At 36.9% G+C, this 24,143-nt stretch overlaps 3 protein-coding genes and 1 pseudogene across 4 annotated transcripts; 1 reads left to right on the top strand and 3 right to left on the bottom strand.

Annotated features, from left to right (window-relative positions):
- Window positions 1-3,856: 3,856 nt before the first annotated feature.
- Window positions 3,857-7,464, bottom strand: LOC140959868 (probable protein phosphatase 2C 38; annotated as a pseudogene).
- A 3,227-nt stretch (window positions 7,465-10,691) lies between these two features.
- LOC140959869 (uncharacterized) lies at window positions 10,692-14,081 on the bottom strand. The gene is made up of 7 exons (XM_073417904.1): window positions 13,988-14,081; window positions 13,255-13,376; window positions 12,406-12,445; window positions 12,164-12,259; window positions 11,746-11,942; window positions 11,464-11,553; window positions 10,692-11,311 (listed from the first exon to the last, which is right to left on the bottom strand). The coding sequence occupies exons 2-7, from the start codon at window positions 13,368-13,370 to the stop codon at window positions 10,849-10,851; spliced, it is 1,002 nt and encodes a 333-aa protein (XP_073274005.1). The 5' UTR covers window positions 13,371-13,376; window positions 13,988-14,081; the 3' UTR covers window positions 10,692-10,848.
- A 4,119-nt stretch (window positions 14,082-18,200) lies between these two features.
- Window positions 18,201-19,556, top strand: LOC140960213 (probable membrane-associated kinase regulator 4). The gene has a single exon (XM_073418385.1). The coding sequence runs from the start codon at window positions 18,476-18,478 to the stop codon at window positions 19,472-19,474; it is 999 nt and encodes a 332-aa protein (XP_073274486.1). The 5' UTR covers window positions 18,201-18,475; the 3' UTR covers window positions 19,475-19,556.
- A 700-nt stretch (window positions 19,557-20,256) lies between these two features.
- LOC140958952 (ankyrin repeat-containing protein ITN1-like) lies at window positions 20,257-23,122 on the bottom strand. Of its 2 annotated transcripts, XM_073416596.1 has the most exons (5): window positions 23,010-23,122; window positions 22,823-22,860; window positions 22,120-22,689; window positions 21,510-21,919; window positions 20,257-21,379 (listed from the first exon to the last, which is right to left on the bottom strand). In XM_073416596.1, the coding sequence occupies exons 2-5, from the start codon at window positions 22,842-22,844 to the stop codon at window positions 20,555-20,557; spliced, it is 1,827 nt and encodes a 608-aa protein (XP_073272697.1). In that variant the 5' UTR covers window positions 22,845-22,860; window positions 23,010-23,122; the 3' UTR covers window positions 20,257-20,554. The 2 variants fall into 2 exon arrangements, with proteins under 2 accessions (XP_073272697.1, XP_073272698.1); XM_073416597.1 differs by lacking the exon at window positions 23,010-23,122 and having other exon boundaries at window positions 22,823-22,996.
- Window positions 23,123-24,143: the final 1,021 nt, after the last annotated feature.

Genomic DNA, 24,143 nt, shown 5'->3' with positions numbered 1-24,143 from the left:
TTATCCATGTTTATATGATTGATATTTTTAATTGTGCATGTACGCAATAAATTAAAAAAAATGAAAGAATATGGATTTTACGAAAGTGATAATACGTAGGGAAAAGATTAAGTTGGTGTTCATGTTGAAAAAGCCTAACAACGTACGTGGCTCAAATTGAATATAAAGTATTTGATTATTTTAAAATCTAATGAGGGATAAATTTTATAAATAAGATAATTTAAATACAAAAATAGGGTATTCATATAAATAAAAGATATGACAACATATTTAGCAAAATAACATAATCACATCATAATGTACATAATATTTACATTGCGATTTGCAAAAGTGTATAATCAGAAAGTACAAAAAGCGATGTACAGACTGTCACAAAAGAAGGTCGACTTTAGTTCCTGAACACTGGTTTGAAGCTAAGAGGAAAAACAAAATAGTATGAAAAAACAAGGTGGCGTTTAAATCGTTAAATGACGACAAATTATATAAATCTAGGCAATTGTAAGGAGTAGCATTGGTGACATCCAGTTGTTTAACTTTAAATCATTGTAAAGTCAGTAGACAATATGGAAAAAGCAATCCACAACATTTAGTTTTTTTTTATAGTAAATAAAAGGGAGCTAATGCTTATAGCTAAACATAAAATGTCGAGTAGGCCAAAAAGACATTATAAGCGTTTGGAGATTGAATGACATCAACTGAATGATACGTAGCACTAAATCATTACTAACATGAAATTTCAAGTTTGTTTAACATAAAAGAGAAAGAATTAGATAGCTAGCAAAGACTTTGGTTGCCTATTTCTTTTTTACAATACCAAATAGAATGCTATTATACCACTTTTTCTAGAGCAAAAGTAGTAGTTGATTTTAAAAAATTAAAGGAAACTAAAATGCTAAACTACATAGAAGTAGTTAGCTGTAAGACGTAAAGTCTTCCGTGTAAGTTATTTTTAGGATTGTAAAAGGTCAAGGTTATTTTAGACTGTTTTTCCTAGTTGTTTTGAAGAGGGTTTTATCCTTGCTTGTAAAGCTCCGTTCCTAGTTTTCTTATTTCATCAATAGAGTTAGTGACTTTGAGGTGTACGTGCATGTGTAGAGTAAATAAATAGAAACTATCTTTGTCCCTCCTCTTCACAAAGATACATCTGTATAAAATAAAATACTGTAATTTTTTATTTATTGTACAACTGATACGTAACTGAGCGTAATAAATTTTTTAAACTGTTGTTATCTTAGTTCATTTATTGTGCACAAATTACACATACTTTTTTCAACCAGCTAAGCAACCTATGAGTGAGCTCAGGAGTTTTTTTTAGGTCATCCATCAACAACTGATCCAGCCTAAATTGTGCTATTCTCACCAACCTAGCCTAAATATCCATGGTGCTTCTAATAAAATAACAAGAAAGCAATCGAATTTATGAGGCATTACATTAGTTATACATCAAGGGAATGATTATTCTGCGAAGAAATACCAAGAGAAGACATGTTATTTGGAAAGTATATACGAACATTATATTCTACAATGTGTTTGTCATAAGGTAAATAATAGGCACATTTTGTTAACACGTACTAACTTTTTTATTCAGTACAATATATACGTTTATGAAAAGACTTGATATGTAAACATTTTTTTAAGAAATTACTAACGAAGCAATTTAAAAAGTGTGGACAATGTAAGTACCTTAGTCCTTTTTAGCATGTTTTGGGACATTCTCTGTTATATCATCTCTGGAGTCGAGGCTTCTCTTGGCGGTTGAACTGATTTGATGATCGGCTAGCGTAGTTGGAATATGTTGTTTCTGTGTGTTTGAAGTGCTTGCTTGAGATTCAGGCGTGGGTATTGTGGGCAGCAACGTTTTCTGAACATGTGAAGACAAGCTCTTCTCTTCAGAACTCTGCGATGCTGATGAGGCTTCAGCAGGTGGAAGACATGCAATGACGGTATTTCGTACGAATGTTCTCCCTCTTGCTTCAGATCCTGGCACTCGGAGGCTCGAAAATGGTAACGATTTCCATGCTTGAGGAAACCGTACAGTAGGTGAAGTTCCTCAAGGACCAAATTTCATGGCTTTACCAACAGGCCANGACGTATGCTGTTCGTTCCAGACGGGAGTATGGATGGAGGAAAAGCAAGATAAGGAAAACAGAGAAAGACGGAGGAACTGAAAAGGCGAAGGAAAAGAGGTGCAACCGGAAGCAAGTTGTGTGGTGAAGGAAAGAGCAAGCCCCACGTGGTGCTGGGCCTGGCCTTTGTTGTTGGTGGAGTGACACGTAGCTGGAATGTGACCTGGTACCTGAAAGAAACTGGCCAATTTGAGAGTTTGCGGGCTTTAAGTATAAGTAGATATTGTTTGTTAACGGTATATAATATTTCATGTTAACTAATTAACTAATTTTCAGATTTACATAATAATTATGGATTTTGTGATGAGATGTAGGGGTTTTAATGTGTGTGTATTATGTAGAATAAGTGAATGTATGAATGCATAAACAATGACCAGAACCTGATATTTATAGGAGAATAGTCCTTATGCGACTGGAATTCTTCGACGATTGAAATTCAGGTATTTGTAAAGTCCTAATTCTGTAGGACTTTGGATTCTTATTTGCAGTGTCCTGAATATGTTGGACTCTGGATTTTGAGAATCTTATATAAGATTAGATTAAATATGTACGAGCTTTATTTTTGTGGGCTACACATTAATATATCTGAGTGGGGACAAAAACTTGTGTGAGACGGTCTCACGGGTCGTATTTGTTAGACGGATATCTTATTTGGGTCATCCATGAAAAAGTATTACTTTTTATGCTAAGAGTATTACTTTTTGTTATGAATATGGGTAGTGTTGACCCGTCTCACAAATTAAGATCCGTGAGACAGTCTCACATAAGACCCACTCCTGAGTGGGAGCTGTTTGAGGCATGAACTCGTCTAATACACGGATTTCTATGGGAGCTCAGCTCAAGATTCGGTCCAAACCTTCTCAATCGATGCGATAGTATATTATGGGAGGTCGGCTTGGGAGGTCTGCCACCTCTTGATGATCAAGAGATTACGGAAGTAGGGAGGTCGGCTAGGATGGCTCTCAGACGACCTCCAACTGATCTGGATAAATGGAGTATCGGGCAGGTCCTCAGATGATCTGACGGATCCGGGTGAATGAGATGAGCTTTGGTCATTAAGATGACCTTCTAAAATTATTTGAATATTAGGTTTAAATCCCGACGGGATATCGAGAGTGGGAGCCCACTCCCCCGAGCTATCAATTTCTCCTCACATAACATTATCCAAGTGGCGTATTCGAGTGGTCATCCCATCAAATAAAATAATTTTAGTTTAATAATAACTTTTATTTATTTATATTCAGGTTTTAGCAAAAAAAAAAAATAAATTTAAGTATTTGCGATCATAAAAATTCCTCTATGAAACCTACATTCCATTGCGCCAAATGTAAATAAAAGTCAATTATAAAACAGTTTGACACAAAAAATAATATTTGATTCTAAATTTTCAAAATATTATATTATTCATAATATATATTGATTAATTATCATTCTTCCGTATATCATACATCCTTAACAGTTTAATCATTCAAACAAAAGATAAACTGCCTTGTTGTATTGAAACGGGCACTGCTGCTACCTAATCTTTATGAATCTCTTCTGCTGTCAACCCCTTCGGAGACATCAAGACACTCACGACGACGCATCATCACCACCAAATCGATCTTTGTTCATAAAATTATTAATGAAACTGTCTTGTTTAAGATTCTCATGAATAATGTCGACAATGTTGCATTTGTTTCTTAAAATACGAAATACATTTTATATCACAAATCGTTTGTCAAGAAAGAAATCAATCTGTACAAAAGTTAAGCGTTCATGCTGCGTTCTAAAACAAAAATTTGGATACCCTTCATAGGAAAACAGAACGAATTGTATCCAAATTAGTAAACTCAAATTGTTGATCACCCTAATGACTTATTCCAGCTAATAAATCAGTACTCACAAAAATCTACAAACAAATGAGAGGGAACAAGGCATTCAAGCTTACACTAACCGAATGAAACGTCATCTGACCCATGACTAAAAGCGTACTGAAATATACTCGGAATCATGGAATACATAAGTGACCAACATCCAGTTAGTATGGCACTTCAAAAAGAGATTCACAAGAAGTATATGAATGAGCTATTCTTAACAAATTGAGGAGGTAATGGAGCCCCCTCCTCTTATTGAAACAGTGGAACTAACACAAGAGGTTCCTCTATTCACAGCAGATGGATCAATAAAGACCACCACGACTGTGATATCATCGTGGAAATGCCTCCTCACACCCTGTTCGATTTTCTTTAGGTCTGAATATCGCATTTCTCTTTTCTTTGCTGCTACTCGAAGAGCTGCTTTAACAAGTTTTTTCGCAACGCCCTGAAAGCAAACTTTTAATAGTGACAACAAAGTTCACGATGAATAAATAGAGGAGCTAAATTTAATTTGGCAGTTGCAGAGAGCATAGGAATTATTAAAAACCCGTTTTTTTTCCCCAGAAGCTTGTGGCACAATGATGGTTTTAATAAATTAACAGGAATCAATTAGCCTTTTGCATAACAGAAGAACATTCGAACCTGATGGGGGTGGCTGTGGACAATGTCAACTGCTTCTTGGTTGCTAAGTTGCTCCCACAAACCATCGGAAGCAAGTATGACAAACTGATCCCATGGATTGAGTTTGTGAGTAAATATTGATGGCTCTGGATTAAGAATCGGTTTGCTGAAGGGCTCGGATAGCCTAAACTTTGCCAATATGTGTTCTTTGTTGAACTCTGGCTTCTTGAGATAAGCGTCCCCAATGGATCTTGATATCTGGTATGACAACAAAATACCCGTAAAAGCTCTTGTCAATTTGTGGAAAAAGTTGTCTATAAAACATGGAGAGTAGATTTCTCTAAAGATTTGAATATTACATCATTGCAAATTGAATAACAGATGAAAAGTAGTTACAGGGGGAACTCTATGTGAAAAGTCTCATTCTACGGAACTCCACCTCGTGCGCTGCAAAGTGACATAAGTGCTATTGATAGGCAATGAAACTACTGGTGAGGTTAGGGATTCAACAAAGGACTTGCTAAAAAACTATAAATTTTTTCAAATGCAGTGGATGCAATTACATTTTCCTCTATGTTTATGAAAGGAATATACTAGATCAAGAAAATTTAAAAGAAAGGGGATCAATTATAGCCCCACCAGCTACTCCCTCCCTACGCCACTGAATCAAAAACAAACTTCATCTGAAGAGAAAGGAACAATATCCAAGATATTACCTGTATGATACCCTTCACACGCCAAACTTTGTGCTTCAGAACCACTATTTGTGGATCATCGGGATGCAACGACCGCAACTCGTCCCTGATATATTCTAGATTAGCATTGTGCTCGGTTGATAATTGAACAGCGGTCACCCCTCTAACGGCCTTATCTGCCCTGCCTAATACAGCACGTGAATCTCCAGCATTGGCAATGTGTAGGAGCCCATTGCATATTATCCCTACCAAACAACATGTTCCCACAGAAGCCATTTGCGGTTTATTGAGCCATTGCTCCCTCACCAGACCAAGAAACTCGTCCTCGGTTTCCAAGAAAGCTTTTTTAATAACATTTGCAGATATTTCTTGATGCTCTGAAGCAAACTCTGTTTCATGAAAAGGTCACAAACATGATTATGACAAATGTTTACCATGTTCGAATCTTTAAGAAAAACTTCATTGCAAGATGATGAAAAAATATTTTTGGTTTAAGGGAAAACCCAGAAACTTCTAAAATTAAAAGATGCTGCACTAAAATTTTCTACGTTCATGGATATGAAGTGACTTGAAGGTAAACCATGTTCCACAAATATCAACAACGTTTAACAGCCAACTTTACTCATGGGACATGGGGGCAGAGGAGCCGCTAGGTGCGGTCGCCATGCTTTCTAAATTCTCCAAGACCAGTATATTTTGTAGTTGATTTACCCCTAAATTTTTTGAATTCTGATTTCAACCAATATGCCGACTTCGCCACGGAGTCTTATAACAGGAATGTAGCAGGCATCATCATATCATAATTGCATAGAAATGCTATATATAATGAATTCCAAAAAACTTGGGAAATTGAAAACTGATAAAACTATCAATTGAAGGTAAGAAACTTACTCTTGAGATTTTTGAACAAGCTTTGGTTGACGTATCGAGATGTCTCTGGTCCTCCATGACCATCATAAACTCCAATAAAAGTACCATAAGGTCCAGAATCAAGTGAACTCAATGGCCCAGATTCAAGCTGGCTTTGATCCTCCATCAAACCATTGGCTTGAATCACTGCCATTGAAAATTCTCCATTTACATGATGTCCTAAATCCTTATACCACAACAATCCATCATTCTTGCCATTAAAATCGCCCCCTCGGCGATTCCTGTCGCCTCTTCTCCAACTTCCATCACCCTCAACCAACGGTTTCCAACAAGGCTTCACCATTTTCATTCAACCACTTGACTTGGAGTAGTGATTTTACAATATATGAGCTACATGTCCAAATGATCTAATAAACAACATGCATAATTTAAGGACGACTCCAAATTTCTTACAGTAGTCAACGCCATCTATACATGTGTGTGTGAATCAAATTAAGCCTACAAAATAAATTATCCAAAAGAACCATCAAACAATATATTCATCAACCCCAACCTCAACTCCAGTTTTTGCTTATGTTCCAAACCCACAACCCCGATTCTCAAAACTATATACCCACCAGCACTACAAGGCCTAGACACCATTAATGTGCACCAGACAGACAAAGAAAGATAAAATAATAATAATAGATAATAATAAGAGGGCTAAAAGGGTATGGGCAAAATCACACCCTGAAAAAGTGTCTCCAAAAAACAGAGAGAAACAGTAATCCGGGTTAGTTCAGAGAATATGGAGGGCTTCTTCTGCCTTTGAATACCTTGAACCTTGTTTGAATACGTGTGGACCTTTCATTTTATTGCTTTACCTTTCAACAACAGCCTTAGCTGTACAAACCCATATCAGATTTGATGGCGACAGAATTTGTTCCTGGGTCAGAGAAATCAAATGGGCAAACGGATAATAAAAAGAAAAATCGGTTCTTGGAATTTTTCTAGCGAAATAAAATCTCTAAAGATTGATGTCAGAATTGAGATCACAGATTATGATTATGGGGGTTGAACGTAGATAAGAAAAGGGTTGAGGAGAATTTTTCAGTTCAACATCGAACAACCAATTTCTATTATTTACCATCATTGAATAGTTTCTGGCTCTCTCTTTCTCCATCGATGTCTCTTCCCCTCCTCTCTTGTAGGTTTCCAGTATGTTTTTCCCTCAACTTACTTGGTCAAGATTTCATCTTTTAACCTACTGAGTAACAAACCACCATTCTAGGCAAATTTTGCTCGTCTGATTTCACTAAAAATAGGGCCCCATATTCTTTCAAATGAAAAATAAAAAATCATTTTTTTTCGTTTGAACCTTCTCACTCGGCATTTTTTATTTTTCACCCCATAAGTACCATCATTTTTTTTTTGGTTTGAACGTTCTCACTCGTCTTCCTCCAAATCCAACTCAGTAGTATGTAGTGAAATGTATTCAAATTGAAGTTGCATGGCAAGTACAGTGAAACTTAGAATAGCATGGATAATTTAAAGTTTTGGCTGAGCTTTCTTCAATTTTATTTTAAATCATTGATCTGTACGGCATTAGAAAATTTAAAAAAAATCAAGTTATCTTGATCTCTTCTTTATTATTTTCCCCTTGTAAAAAGTTACCATGAGATTTTAATTTTTAATTTTTTAATATAAAAATGTATATTAAAATACTGGACTTTACTGCAGACCTAAACCTTGCGTTGTGAATTTTACCACCATTTAATAATTCCCACGACCCTAAAAAAGTTAATTATTAGCTGCAAATTCACTTGATTGGTCCCGCCAACTTGTAAATAATCATCAATTTTCACAATAACGAGTGACACTGAATTTAGCCCATTCGAACAACTTGGTGGACAGAATAGTATGAGACGAGGATAAATGCTCAATAAATAACTAGTAATCGACATTTATCTATCAATGTTTTCTTTGATACCCCAAGTCGAGCCATCATTACTTTTTTTTTTTTTGTTAATGTTAATGATGTTGGTTTTAGAAAGTTAATATACAATATGCAGAAAACAGAGTGCTTGTTAAAGTTTTTTTTTTCAAGAGTTTGATCTAAAGACGACTACAAAATGATTTAACTTCTTACGATGTAAGTTATTTGTATGATCGACGATAACATCACATCCAAAAAATACTTCGAATTTTTTACTTAATCTATTTTCATCTTACGCTTGCGCCACATCGCATTAACATAACAAAGCACAAACAGGTCGGGCTATTGCGAGTCACAAGTCCAAGCAAAAAACCGCCAGATTTGTTCAATTCAAGTCTTTCAAAGCTGGCTTCTCATACTAACCGGGATTTTCAAGGTTGCTTTGGAAATTCTTTCAAGTTCAACTTAGCCAAATACAGCATTTTGATACTTGTAGCATAGTCCAAGCTACCACATTTAGCGTAAACTGCTATAATTGCATTACAAACTGAGAGATCCATTTCAATCCGATTATCAATCACGTATCGATGCACTTCCATACCAAAAATGAGATCATTAGACTGCGAACAGCCATGCAAAGTGCTAATAACTGTAATAGCATCCGGTTTCAACTCCTCAGAATCCAACAGCACTTTATACAAATCCTTGCATTCCTTGTAAAACCCACCTCGAGAGTATCCTGCAATCATTGCATTCCAAGACACCAAATCCTTCTCTGGCAGCAGATCATCAGATTCAGAATAATAAGTCATCAACCCATTACCTACAAAAAAATCCGAGCAAACCCCTTACTTCATAACATAACAGCGAGTCATCCAAGCCAAAAGGGGTTCATCCGCTACCACTTCTGACATCGCCTTCAGCTCACAAACCGTTGGTTTTCACTGTAATCCTGCTCCATATCATCATTGTTACTGCTAGAAATACCATCCTTCTGTTCTTGATACGAGCTGTCTTCTTGATACCATCCATCCAAATAGGCTTCACCTCCTCCCCAACAGACACCAAAGTAGGATTCATATTCTCCAAACCAATTCCCACTGCCAATTTCAGCATTTCCCATACCTCTAAAATCTTAGTCTGTCAATCTGTCAGCATACAATGATCTTGAAGAGTAATCCTCAGTGTCTTCAAAGTTGGAACCATCGTAAACTCCTTGAGATGATAAAAGTTGCTCTCATAGCGAATGGAGTCATACTCACTCTCATACCAAGTGAGGTAATAAGCACGGCAATCAGAGAAATCTAGCTCACTGTTCGGTACAATGCCTAAATCTTGCATCATAGATTGAAGTAACAAACCTTAAACCTTCTTGATCTCAACTATATCTCCAGCAAACTTTTGAGGACGCTAATAGACCAAATGAAATAAAACTTCATAAGAATTCTCATTGTTTTTGGATAAATACTCTCTCCCGTTTTAGTAATGCATTAAGGAAAAGATGAGTAAATTAAATTTGTATCCATCCTCGGGAGTTGAATATCTACAAAGAGAGAAAAGGTAGAAAGCTACTTGAAAAGGGAGAAGAACATGTGTGATATGTGTCTTCTTCCAAAAAAGTGAAATTGCCTGCCATTGGGATAAGAAAGCTTCATTGATTCTAGGTACCATTCCTCCGCAAGTCAATCACCTCCAGCAGCCAATTTTACTCATGATTTTGGTGTCATGAATTTAGCTGGTGCTCAGTTAATCGAACTCGATCTGAAATTTATATTTTACTTTTAAAAATGTTATAAAACTTGAAAATCTTCATCCGAAACAAGTACTTTATTCTTTTTAACTTGACGTTCTTGTCAACTATGAACATAAAATAAAATACCATGGTTTTTTCACATAATGATAGTTTCTAACATAAAATACTAAATAAGAAACTCTTATATCATATTTAGAAGAATCTGGAATCCATACTTGAAGTATGTTTCAAGAAATAAAAAATCAAACAAATGACCACCGGATTTTTCAGTTTATTTCCTTGAAGTATGTTACAAGAAATAATATTTCAAACTACCATAAATAAAATCTAAACGCTCCCTAAAGTTTTGATAGTACAAGTGATACCTTCAGAGGGCTTGGATGTATTACATTACCTGCACTGTTTTGGAACAATCTCATAAATGGTGATTAATATTCTACTACAATTAAGACTACAAATAAGGTATGTTCATTTATGCTAAAGAGTCATTGATGGGGATGAAAAGTATTGCCACAATATTCGTTTTCATCCCATTCTATAAAAACATCTCTTATTTTTATCGTCGGTTGAATCATTCAACCATTTACCTAATAGCAATCACTTCTCATTTACAAGTCTGTTACTAAGATACCACGCAACTTTAGTATAGCATATTACCCAAGGATGTCACAAGACAATGTTTTTTAAGTGTTTTCATCTTCTATATACAATTTCAAAATATTTCATTAACTTGAAAGCACAGATCTTGCAAACACTGCCACAGGGTTGAAATCAACCCCACAAGCATATCATCCTGTCTCCTCAAAAATAAAGTCATAGTTTCTTTTTGGAAAGCATTAGCGGTATGAAGTTCCATACACTTCTCCCATTGGCATTCATTGAATAAAAACAGTTTAACATTGTCATTTAATAGCACCAATTAACCTGAAGCACAAAAATGAGGGCAAAACCAACGTCTCAAGAACCTACCACAACCAAACAAAGTTTCAACAGCTTTTACACCACTTGTTTAAGGAGACCTGCTACTTCTAGGAGTGCGGCGTGCATTATCATCATCATCATCATCATCATCATTGACGGGACTCCCATCATCCCTCACGATTTGGCTAGGGCTGCGGTTATTACCATTCACAGCTTCGTACCTTGTAGTTGCTGGGCTTAGAGGGCTTCCACTAGTCTCCTTGGGACTGTCACTATAACCATCTTTCTCCCTTTCCCTTCTGCCTCTCCTGGGGGAAGGGCTTTCCCCGGGACTGTTACTGTAGCCATCTTGACCAGTTTCATCTTCTCCTTTCTTTAGAGAACGACTTCCTCTTTCTCTTGGGCTGTCTCTAACAGGGGTTGAGCTGTGTTTCCTAGATTTGGATGGAGAAGCACGCCTCTTTGGTTCAGGGCTAACGCCAATTGGACTCGTCAATCTCCTTTCATCATACTCAACATCACGACCTCTTTTATGGGGGGACCTTGAACGGCTGGCAATTTTTTTTTCAAGTGAGATAGTGATAGCATACACTAGAGAATTTTTCTGGGCATGTTACAATAAAAAAATCCAATCTAAGCTGAAGTTTTCCTTCATATTCCATGACATATGTTCCCAAAATGAAATTAATGAAACCACTTATACCTGTAACTACGACTTTTACTGAAACTCCGACTCCTGCCACGGCGTGGAGAACGTGACCTCCTGGGTGAACGTGAATAACTATGCTCCCGCCTAGAGCAAAATTCACATTAACAAACAAACAACCACATAGCAATCTCGGTTTCTGAGGAACTAATGATTAGAAAGACAATCGGCTCGTCGAATGTAAGTACAACTAGCAGAGAGACGGTGAAAAAAACTAATGCAAGCAACATTAAATGCAAAAAATAAAACAAGTCACTAGAGCCCAAGGAACATAAGTACCTCGGCTTTTTGGGACTGTTCTGGCAGTTTCTTTCTATATGACCTCCGTCACCACAGCGATAACACTTATTTTTCCAATCTCCACCTGTGCAATCTCGGGCCCAATGGCCATCGAGACCACAGTTGAAGCAGCGTCCAGACCCAGGTGTGGGACCTCTGCCCGCAGATTCTCGAACTCTTCCAAGTCCCCGAGGCACCTGCACCACCAACATTGAAATTCACAGCTAAAATTTTCATAAACTGAAATAGCAAATGAAAATATTGAAGTAATTTCATACATTCGACATGCGTCAGCGAAAAATTAAAGATCTGCTTCATGAATCTGTTGATAAATTTTAAAAGGCAGTCATTGCTGTTTGAATGCAAAAGTCTAATAAGTCATCAGAGCTTAACCGAAAGTGAGCAAAAGGTTTCTTACCCCCTTAGCAAATTCAACAGTGATCCGTCGTCCATCAACATCTCTACCATCTAAGTGGTACTTTGCATCATCCGCATCCCGAGGATTACTATATTCCTTTTAATATGGTATGGACACAAAACCAACATAGGACACCAATATCGCACCGTTGAAAAATGCCCAATCAAGCCAGGCATGAAATGAAAAAACATAAAGGTTAACAAATTTAATTTAAAAGTAAGAAAGAGAGTGGTGGTACATACAACAAAGGCATAGTCTCGCTTCAAGTCCACGTCACATACTCTGCGGAAATGGTTGCCAGAAACAGTAAGGCCATCAAAACTCACTTAAGTACTGGGGTGCATGACACTTGGTCCTCAATTTGAACTAAACACCAATTTGATAGTTGCAAATTCCATAAAAACATCAAAACACAACATAGAAAGACTCGCCAAAGCTTCTAACAATGAGTGAATTCCACCATGTCCACCATCTCACCATTGACCACCAGGTCAGGTAAAGTTCACCCACCCAACAATGACCACCAGATGAGGCATACACGCTCAGAAACCTTCAACAGAATCATTAAAGTTAAATTCAAAGACACCTACGGGCCCATAGATGCATCAAAAAACACGATCATAAAATTCCCCAGTATGAACAATGCTTGGGAAACAAATGCTTTCTTACTTTGAGATAAGAAGCAAACCATATCCATAGGTAGCTAACCTCGGATGCAGAAGCAAATAGAGGTAAAAACTACGCTAGATACAGGGTGGCGAAGAATGAGAGGGAGACAAAATAGAGAATCAACAGTAATGTACGCTGAAAGTTAAAAAAAAGTAAAACTACATAGTCCATAGAGAAGTACACCTCGAGGACACCCAGCTGAATCATGGTGGCAAAGAATGAGAGGGAGACAAGTTAGAGAATCAATGGTAATGTATACCGGAAATATATATAGATTTCCCCTTTAATAGGACAATAGTGAACAATAACAACTCATGCAGTCACCAGTTGAAAGCATAAGCAGTTAATTCATAAGAATTTCAAAATTACAGGAAGCAAAATCATTGTGTAAAGCCAGTGAGAGGTAAAAACCCGTTAATTACCTTCCATATTTGCTGAAAATATACTCCAAATCTCCAGAACGGGTCCTTGAAGACAAGTGACCAACATAAAGGCGAGCATTTCTGCCATAACGATCACGATCATCACGATGAGGCATTGCAATCTGAAGCCAATCAATATTTGTAAATTTAGAAGTATGAAAAAAGAAATGAAGGCCAACAATATTATCACAGAGCAAAAGAAGGCAATGCATAAACACGAGTATGAAAATGGAAAATTCAACCATCCTTCAGACAAGAACTGGGACAGGAACCCCGACACTCAGACAAAATACCTCCATCTCAGCCATGAATTTTTCACCGCCATTTCCCCACAATTTATCGGTGGAATTAGGGAGGAAAAGGAAAAGTTTAAATATATCCGCAGTAATTGGTCTAGCATATCCATCGAACAAACCCAAAAATTTATTATGCAAAAACAAAAAGCGCAAAATGTTCAAGGATAATTTCGGGGCAAAACCCCCAAAGCAGGAAACACCGATTGGAAAACAAGAAGACTAATCCTAATCAAATCATTTACACTGAAAAGAGCCTCGAAACCAATTTATCAGAACGCAATCATGACACTACAACATCATAGTCCATATCTGCAGTCTCAAAAAGATTCACGACAACAAATCACTAAAATTGCCACCACATGAACGTTTAAAAGAGTGTGCATATATCACACAAGTGCGAGAATACAAATAAATATCCCAAAAGAGAGTGCGATTACCTATAAGGTGAGATTCCCAAATGCCGCGAATGCAACCCTAATTTTTGAAAGGGTCGACTTAACGAGTGACGACCACCACGTCTGTGGAAATTTCATGGCCTTTTAATGTAAGTTGACGGTTTGGATGCGTTGGCTGAAATCAAGGGTCCGGAATCAAAGTTATATGGGCCGGATTTGTTCAATGACCTAAAACGGCCGATTGTAAGGAATATATAACCCATCGACCCAAACAATACACTTAATTAATGTATCGTGATCTTGTGTTCAATATAATGAATTTATAATGTGATCTTTTGTACAGATAATATATGTTTTTGTGGAGAATAGGAAATTTATAATAAATAAAAAAAAATCAAAGCTGTATAATGAAAATTTTGGGGGATTTCTTCATTAAAAATAATAGAAACTTAGATTTTAAAGGATTATTTGTAATGTCTTTATCCCATATATATTGAATGGTGACTTTAGAGGTGTAATGTGTATAAAATAGTTTGTATAGAGTGAAGACATTATTTTGTATTTTCTAGTGAAAGTGTGATAAGAAAAATATTGAGTGAATGAAAATGAAAGCTCTACTAGTTCATCAAGGTTTAGTGAAACCCTTGGAAAGTAGAGAAAAGCTAGCGGAATCTCTCTCCGCAGTTGAGAAGCATGAGATCGTGGATAAAAAAAAATAGTGCAATATTGTTGTACTTGGATGATGAGGTTCTAGGAGAAGCAGTCGAAAATGATACATCAACAAATTTATGATCGAAAAGGGAGAGCTTGTATATGACGAAGTCACTCATCAATCGATGTATTTGAAGAAAATATTATACACTCTTCAAATGCATGGAGAAAAGTTCATCGAATAATATATCGGTGATTTTAATAAAATTATGCTTCATCTGAAAATTATAGAGGTTAAAATCGAGGATAAAGACCAAGCCATTATTCTGCTATGCTCTTTGTCGAACTCTGATGAAAACTTCATCGATGTTATAATATACGGAAGTGAAACTTTTAATATGAAAGATATTAAAGTTGGTTATTTTCTAATTAATTAAAGAAAAAATATTGAAAAATAAAAATGATGGCTCGGGAGAAAGTTTGTTTGCAAGAGGCTGAATGGAAACAAGAAATCAAGATCGTGGAAGGAGCAAATCTAGGTCTCAACCTAAATTCAGACCTAGAACATTCAAATGCTAACAATATAACAAAGGAGGACACTTTAGAAAGGATTGTCCATAGCGCAAAGGCAATGGAAAGGGGAAGACCTATGGCTGGAAATGTCGGGTTCCCAAATTCGGCAAAGCATCTAGGAATACTCCCTGATGAGCCGCTAAACACAGTTCGATCAAACGGTCTAAGAAGCTCAAGATTCTATAACTCGGTTGATGAATGGACATTATCACAATGCTTCCACTTGGCAGCATTGCGTAGGCCTAGCTGATCAATCAGGACTTGAACTCGGGGTCGTTTGTGAAACCTAGGCAGGGTTTCTGGCAACCTGAATTCTACTCATGAAATTAAACATGAGGGTTTCTTCTACCGTACTCAATATTGTTAACAATGGGTCATCTTGCATGATGTCATGAGCTAATATTACTTTGAGAAGTCTGACTCCAGAACTTCACCATTCAAAGATATGGTCCCTTTGAGACTCTCTCGGGATATGCGGTTAGCTAACGCGTCAATCAATGTTGATTTCCCCGACCCGCTGGCTCCAAGAACAGCCAAGATTTCACCTTCCCGGGCATCCCAGAGATGTCAATTCAGCAAAACTCTCATCCTGTGTTTGTTTCCAGCCACGGTCCCTGATGATGGTTCGCAAGCATTAATTTAGAACCACACCGGCTGCTAAAGTACTTTTAGTAATCGAACCGGACTTGTTTCAAGTTAAAGGATCGATATTAGATTGAGGAGGATGTTGCCATTTTGGTCTCCTCGAGAATTTGGATCAAACAATCAATGGGTTTATATATCTTGATCGAAGAGTTACTTCGTGTGGTTTCACCCAAAATCAATAATTATTTCGTGTGGTTACTTGTATGTCATGATGTTTTAACCAATGTATATAATAAATATTATGATTGCCGCCTAATCCTAAGTCCTTAAAAGAGGGATGAACAACCCGACGACGTCACCATTAATCTATTTGTCGATTCTACCATTGAGGTTTCTTGAAAGAATATATTCTATCAATTTTCCATGAACTTGAAATTATTAGTTTTGATTAAATTTACTGAATGTGGCTGACATAAGCATACATCTGTACAATTTAGAATTTAATAATCGACCTCATTTTTTATAATTTATTTATGGCGCAAAGCTCCTTTACCATCCACTCAAAAACTTGCAATGGGCATGAATGATAGATAAATGTCTCTTGATTTTGGAAATGCGACACACGGGACAAACCTTAGAAAGCGTGTTTTGTCTATCCGCTTGGTAGGAATCACTATTTATTTATGAGTAGGTCTCTTGTGAGACGGTTTCACAAATCTTTATCTGTGAGACGGGTCAACAATACCGATATTCACAATAAAAAGTAATACTCTTAACTTAAAAATTAATACTTTTTCATGGATGACCCAAATAAGAAATATGTCTCACAAAATACGATCAATGATACAATGATACGGTCTGACGTAAATTATTGTCTTTATTTATTGCACAATACAACGTACCAATGCGATCTTGCCACGTCTGATGGAAAAAGGCTCACAAACATCAACTTTTTTAAGTTTGTCAGATGACATGTGACTTATCTGGCGTAGGCCTCCTTTACTCGGTTTGTTTGTGAACAAAAATATCATAAATTGACTCACATATATTTTTGAAATTATCGAGCAAAATGGTCTAATGCAACAGTTATAATAAAAATAAATTAAATAATTATTTTATACAGGAAAATATTCTCTATAAGCAAGATTTAGTTATCATCAACACTATATACAACACTGAATTTATATATAAAAAGTAATAATTCGAAATTACAACATTATGTAACACATTTATTGTTTTCCATTGACTTGTTTTTGTGTTCCTTCATCTTTCATGTGTTTTACGATGTAGAAACCCGTAACTACTATTTTTTTATGTGTAATGGATAAACCCTAAATTAACGCAATAATTTGCCAAACACGCTAGCTAGTTAAACTGAACATGCTCGTCCGAGAAATTATTGACAAGAGAAATCGAACTTCTTACCACTGAATAAAATTTGACATGATATACGATTAATCACATTAAATAATATATCTTAAATTATTTTATTTTTTTATCACGTTTTATAATTTTTTTAATGAGTTTTTAATATACCATGTATTGAGAAGACGCCCATGTCCTGGTCGGGTAAAGGTGTGATTCTATGAGAAATAAATTATTTCCATTAAATTACATACCAGGTTTCAAAAAAGAATGGGCCCATAATTTCAAATTTAATTATATTGAGTGAACTCACACAGAACCATAGGATAAAAACATTGTTGTAAATGGTTTAATATGAAAACCAAATTAACAGTTTGGAAAGGAAATAAAATCTCAATAATTTTATACCAATCTAAAATTTGAAAATCCAATGAATGTTGATGTAATAATTAAAACTATTTTACGTTATATGCAAAAAAAATTCAAATTTTGAATTATTATAATTTTCCCCGACAGTAAACGATAAATCTAGCTACATTTAAAGAATTTGCCATTTTTTAGAACAATAAGGCTGCGTTTGGTTGAAAGATAAAATAATGAAATGATTAAGAGATAAATGATAAAGAAAATGATTGAAGTAGAAAATAATAAAATAATATTATGTTTGTTATGACTATTAACAATGTGATAATTTAGAATCTTTTGATGAATTGACTAAATTGTCATTTCACTATTGCGACGGCGGGCGGACGGCGGCGTGGTGGTCGGATAGAGGCGGCGGCGGCGATGGTCGGCCGACGGCTGTGGCGATCGGTTGGCGGTGGTCGGTGGTGGCGGCGGCGGTCGGCGGTCGGCAACAGCGGCGGCGGCGATCTAACGTACCAAACGCAGCGTAAAGGTGTTGCCTTATTTCTTTGGTACCCTATTTTTTGCAAATGTATCCATTCCAAAAGTTACCCTTTTGATGCAATGTTGATTCACCGTGTCCAACTCCGCGTCCGGTGTAACTCATATATCAGATGTGATCAAGAATATCCAAATTATATATCTAATAGATTAACATCGTCTCATTGATAAACATGAAAGTGGACAGATGAGAGGCAATAAATCAAAAGTAACAAAAGTTAATTGCTAAATTAAAAGTACATATTTCTCCTCTAAAAGAAATACAAAAGTATATATTTCTTACTTAAAGTTTCAAAGCTTTTCTTCTGACTTTGTGTAGTTTCCACCAGAGGATGCTCTGCCCATTCTCCCCCATAATTTGTCGCTAAGCTTATTATCATCATCGCTACTCTGAAACACACAGCACATAGTATTAGAATCCATCCATTCATTTCACTTTCATGAAATTAAATGGCCAAGAACTTTGCAACAGATGAAGATTACATCGACATGGAACTCAATTCTATGCCGCATTGCTCCGCAAAATCGTCTCTACACAGCAGAGAATTCGAGTTCCAAATGTCTTCGTCCTGCTGCGAGAATGAATCCGCCATTTTTCCAGCTGATGAGCTCTTCTACAAGGGCAAGCTCCTCCCTCTCCACCTCCCTCCGCGGCTGCAGATGGTCCAAAACCTCCTCCATACCGGTGAAGATTTTGGAGAAGACGACTTTTACTACACGATGCCATTCCTGCCTGCTTGCTCCACGGCACCTTGTACAAACTCAAACACCCCTCTAGGCTCTTGCAACATTTCTCCATCGGAATCTTGCAGGGTAAGCTGTGAACTGGACCCTGATGATTATTTCTTTGAATGGTCTGCTGAGTTAAGCAGTTTCATTAATGGCAATCACTCGAGAAAAAATTCATGGTCCAAGAAATTTAAGCTGATTATGCGTTATTCCGTTCTTGGGCAGAAGCTCAAAGCTTCGACAACTTATTTGAAATCTTTGTTCTCTAAATCTGCTTGCTCCGACGATCAGTCTTCTGCTAAAGAAGCTGATAATCTGTCAAAAGTTGACGAGACTTCGAACCAGTACTTCAAAATTTCCAAGAAAAAGTCGGTTGGAGTACAGGATGTAAGAGCTTCATATCCAACAATAGCTAATATAATCAAGAACTTGGATAAGGAAGTGACTAACGAGGATTTTGTGAATAGGAAATCGTTTTCCGGGGTAATTAAACGGCGTAATTCTTCGGCCAAGTGTTTGTCCTTATCTTCATCAAATTCTTCCTCCACTGGTTCTTCTTTGAATTCGAATGGGTTTCACGAGTTCCAGTTGTTTGGGAGGAGTAGCAGTGTCAATGAAGTTGAAAGTTCAATTGAGGCAGCTATTGAACATTGCAAGAGGTCTCAAAAGGCCAAGGATTCAAGAAACCTAACGAGGGATTCTTGGATTTGCAGTATTTAATCTTATTTTTTCTATAATTTTTCTTAATAATTCAGAATCCATGTAAATAAAATGGTTGTTTTCAATCAAATGTGTTTTTTTTGGGACCGCGTTATGTTTTTTGGGGTTCAATCTTTCTGTTTTATGTGGAAGCTGTGTAAATTTTAGTGCAAACTAAAGCTAACAAAGAAAATCTTCGAATAAAGGGATTGTGAGCTCCCCATTATTTAGCTTAACATGGACGGTGCGGTTTTTTAATGAAGATAATAGATAGAAAAAAGAATTAAATGTACAGTTTATATTATACTTTCAAGAAGGAAGGAAGGAAGGAATATAGTCTAATTAAAATGGAGGATTAGGAACGAAAGGTACAATGATTTTAGCTGGGGAGTTGGAGCGATCCATTTTGTTTGATTCGAACACGGTTCAATGCATTTGCAAGTGCCCGATTCATTCAAAAGATGAGTATTGACCAAAACAGTCTCGATAATCCCTTTGGTTAATGTCATTTTCATTTTCTAGAAAATATATGCCCTGAACAAATTTGTGCAGATATCTTCTTTATTTTCAGCATTATGGGGGTTTTGAAAAATGGGGGAATAGTCAATAACTCCATATACAAACAAAATAACATACTTCCTGAAGAGGTACATGTAGCTCGAATCAACAAGAATTCAGAATCTTTCACAAGTCACGGATTCAAGTAAGCCAATGCTACAACGACAAAACATCAAGACAAATTGCACAAAGTAATTCTTGAGGAAAATTATGACACGGAACGATGGGACAAAAAGGTTCATATATCTCTTGAAGATGTTTAAGTTCAAATCTTGATATAAATTGTGAATGGTCTCGATTCTTGACCCAAAATGGATCGATTCCAAGAACATCTTCCAGGTTTATACATCTTTACAAAACCTACGAAGTAAATAAATAAATACATTGCTCTAGGCGCTTTCTTTTATATAGAAGCGAACCTCATGTAATCCGAGTCTTGGAGAACCAACCGCTGTCAACTCATATGAGTTCCATTTAAATCATTTTAAACCTTCCTTGATGTCGATTGAACACAATTATCCATTGCAAAAACCATGCATAGCATCAAATAGCATATATCGGGTTGATTTCTGTATCAGTATCTGAGTGTCGCCATGAATTAGTTCCACTCCTCGAATATTTCTCCTTCTTCCTCACTCGTCTCATCCTTCTTGATTTTAACACATAATAAGTCATAGCACTTAGAACCCCTGCCATCGTAACGCCCCCTGTGATGGTAACAAGAATCGCAGCCCACCGATTATGCCTACCCACAACTATATAAGATGAAGCAATGAAAGCCACTGTCGTGCAGACCGAGGCCAACCACATCAACTTATTTATCACCTCCACAACCCGTCTCTCGGATTTTATTTCTCCTCTAACCACAGTAATTTGTACAACAACAACAGCCAATGACGTGAAAAGGGCAATTGCATTAGAAATAAAGAAGACTTTGAACGATGGGTTGCTTACTGTCACCGCCGCGCCATTATCGTTATCTCCTCCTGGAACGGAGAAAATGGCAGCAAAGGCCACAGTGGCAAAGAGAACAGCCACAACGGTGACCGAATTTGTAGCATTGTTGATTCCTTCTCTATGGAGTTTCCTAAGTTCCTTTGCTATACCATTCACGTTTTTGTTTGTTTTACGGGCTTGTTCAAGCTGAGTATGGACGTCTTTCTTGATTTCTGAGACGGTTTCACGAAGCTCGTCACGTGGTTGATTTAGTTCATTGGCTCTGACTGCACCATATCGAGTCAAGCACTCTTTTATTACCACTGTTTCCTCTGATAGAGGGAGCCCTTCGGCTATGTCAAGAGCTGTTTTGTGGTCTCTTGTCAAGGCATTTACATTTGTGTCACGGAGCATTAAGAGCTCATTCACAATCTACAATTACACAGCATCAACAATACTGTAAACTCAGAATAATATCTTGGTTCAAACAACACCTATAAATCGAAAGGCCTGACAACAAATGACAAGAGTGTGCATATTCAATCTTGGAATGATAACTAACCTCAGCTCGTTTTTTCCGAGTGGCTATATGCAGTGCTGTGTTACCGGACTTATCTGGGAGCATCACAATGGCCGCATCTGCATGCAGAAGCAACTTCACGACTGCACAGTTAACGCCTTTAACAGCCATGTGCAGGGCAGTCTGGCCTTTCTTGTCGGTTCTTCTAGCCAATTGAGGGTCCTTCTCAAGTAAAGTTTGAACAATATCTACATGTCCCTGTCGGGCGGCAAAGTGTAATGCATTTTTGCCATTAGATCTCGATATCTCCAGCAAGCTAGAATCCTTTAAAAGCAATTCTTGGACCACTGCTAGATGCCCTTTTGTAGCAGCAGATATGAGAGGAGTTGCATTCGATTGACCAACTGTTTTGCTTAACTCTACATCATGGTCCAGCAGTATCCGAACAATATCTGTAAACATATAGAAGCAACAATGCAGTATTAGATTATTTTCGAATGTAAAGCTTTAAATTTGATCCTCCAAGTCATCCTCGATTTCACAACCAAAAAAAAAAAAGCATTTTAACCAAAAGGAATAGACGTATATGATTTTTTTTTTTAAAAAAACATAATATAAAAGCTAATAGACATGTATTCTTATATTCAATCACCATGATGGCCTTGATTCGCTGCAACATGCAATGTATCAAAACAAGACTTATTCTTGATCCTGATTCCTTCTTTAGTAGAATAAGGCAGCAACTCTTTCACCACATCAATGGAACCCTTTTCTGCAGCTTTGAAAAGCGCGGTTTCCCCCAATTCATTAACCTCGTTAACAACAGCAGCCCTTATCTCTGCAACCTCAGCATCAAACTCAGCTGCACTCAACGTTTTAAGCATCTGCTCATTGATCTCGCCTAATATCTCCCTCACCGCCACAATGTCACCCTTCTGTGCTGCCAGATGGAGCTCTGTGTCATTGTGTCGACCCGTGACTTGTTTCACATACTTCTTTTTGCCAGATTGGTCAATTCTTTTGCCCGAATTTGAAAGAACCAATGCTTTACCGGAATTGGAAACAATCAAAGATTTTCCTGAGTTTGAGACTGCCAGCGCTTTGCCGGAATTCGACGCCGTGAAATATTTGCTGGAGTTTGACACTACTATCGCCGGGGAACGTGGGGAAGGCGAAGGCGTTTGGTGTTCAAGAATTAAGCCCATTTCCAGATCCTTCTCACCTGTTATCAATTACCACAATCAGATTANCTTCCCAGCAGACAGCATTAAGAAAATCAATATATTGACAATCAGGTAATAAAAATAAAGAGCCCAAAAACAAATTATAATCGTAAAAGATAATCAATCGCGTACCTTCTTCGTTGAGGCCACCCATGATCAAGAACGAAAACGTCTTTTCTTTTCTGTATTATTATTAGTTAATGAATTATTTGTTATAATTCACTGGAGAACAAAGAAAAGCCCGAGCCACCGGCGGCGAACTGCGTAGAAGGATAAATAATTAACATGAGTGGTAGATAGGGTGGGGGGGGGGGGGGTCCTGAAAACAGGTTGACGCTTCGAGGTTTTAATCGTTTTCCATTTTCGCCGACATATAGCACCCAAGAACTTAGAGGAGAGACAATTATGTCTTTTCTTCTAGAATCTTTGTATCTTACAAAAAAATTGGATATAGAAATTTTATGTAAGTATTTCAATTTCATCAATAATTTTCAAATTCAAGACTAGAAAGTTGAGATGCATAATTCATGCTAGTGTGTCAGTGTTACATTTTTATTTTTTTGAAAAATTTATAAGATAAAAAAAATTATCACGCATCGAGTGATACAGGTTATATTTAAACAACATTTTTCATACGATAGCATTGTTATTAACTTGATATAAATAAAGTTTAATTTGTGATTCCGTCTCCCTTCGACCAAGCCGTTCATCTGCCTATTGTACAAACTAAACTACACGAGTAGTAGCGCTTCAATTTCATTGCCTATCACATCAATTTAATCAAAGCGCTTCATCTCCAGATCGAGAACTGTCTCTGATATCTGCTCGTTCACAAAGTCTTGCATGATCAATTTCTCAAAATCTTCTCTCAAACTTTTATTTCCGTAAATTTGGAAACAACTCCAATCTTTTCGGCATCACACAGGCACGTATCGAGTTGCCACTGGAGAATCGCCAATGCCGCTGGAAAAACGCCAAGAGTGCAGGGTTTATTCTGTCAAAAAGTAGCTTCCTTTCACAATTTAACACGGTTGTGTGTTATTGTTGTATTTCTTCTCGAGGTCGTTAAATAACTTGGGATTTAGAGGGCACTCTGGGGTGTACCTTGATGTTTTAAACATGTCATTGAGACCAGATTCTTCAATATCAGAGTCCATCAGCACGTCAAAAATGTAGGAAAATTCCCAGGTATCGGACACTAATATGTCGTGCCCTTCAGAATACATTGGAGATACTTGTGCAACTTCCTCCTTGGTGCATTTGCCGGACTCAATCTTAAGAAGTTGCAGCTGCATTCGAACGAAGTTCTGCGACAAAAGACGTAAAGAAAATGAACGTCCTGCAAAATCTCTCTCAGTTGATCTATTTAACTTAATTATAAAGGGACTATTTGAGTTATACGAAGGACAAACATTATCAGTTTTACAAAAAATTGTCTATATAACTTGCAAAC

Source organism: Primulina huaijiensis, chromosome 15, assembly GCF_012295235.1.
Source record: "Primulina huaijiensis isolate GDHJ02 chromosome 15, ASM1229523v2, whole genome shotgun sequence".
NCBI lineage: Eukaryota > Viridiplantae > Streptophyta > Magnoliopsida > Lamiales > Gesneriaceae > Primulina > Primulina huaijiensis.
The sequence above is the reverse complement of the archived record's forward strand: the minus strand, read 5'-3'. Positions and strand labels throughout refer to the sequence as shown.

What these genes read in the sequence shown, in the direction of transcription:
- LOC140959869 (XM_073417904.1), bottom strand. Translation starts at nt 13,370, where the DNA reads ATGCCTCATCGTGATGATCGTGATCGTTATGGCAGAAATGCTCGCCTT. An exon ending in AACAGTCCCAAAAAGCCGAG is followed by an intron (nt 11,554 to 11,745) that starts GTACTTATGTTC and finishes ATTTTGCTCTAG; the next exon opens with GCGGGAGCATAGTTATTCAC. An exon ending in AGTAAAAGTCGTAGTTACAG is followed by an intron (nt 11,312 to 11,463) that starts GTATAAGTGGTT and finishes AAAAATTGCCAG; the next exon opens with CCGTTCAAGGTCCCCCCATA.
- LOC140958952 (XM_073416596.1), bottom strand. Translation starts at nt 22,844, where the DNA reads ATGGGTGGCCTCAACGAAGAAG. An exon ending in GGGTGGCCTCAACGAAGAAG is followed by an intron (nt 22,690 to 22,822) that starts GTACGCGATTGA and finishes AATTGATAACAG; the next exon opens with GTGAGAAGGATCTGGAAATG. An exon ending in AGCGAATCAAGGCCATCATG is followed by an intron (nt 21,920 to 22,119) that starts GTGATTGAATAT and finishes ATATGTTTACAG; the next exon opens with ATATTGTTCGGATACTGCTG.
- LOC140960213 (XM_073418385.1), top strand. Translation starts at nt 18,476, where the DNA reads ATGGCCAAGAACTTTGCAACAGATGAAGATTACATCGACATGGAACTC.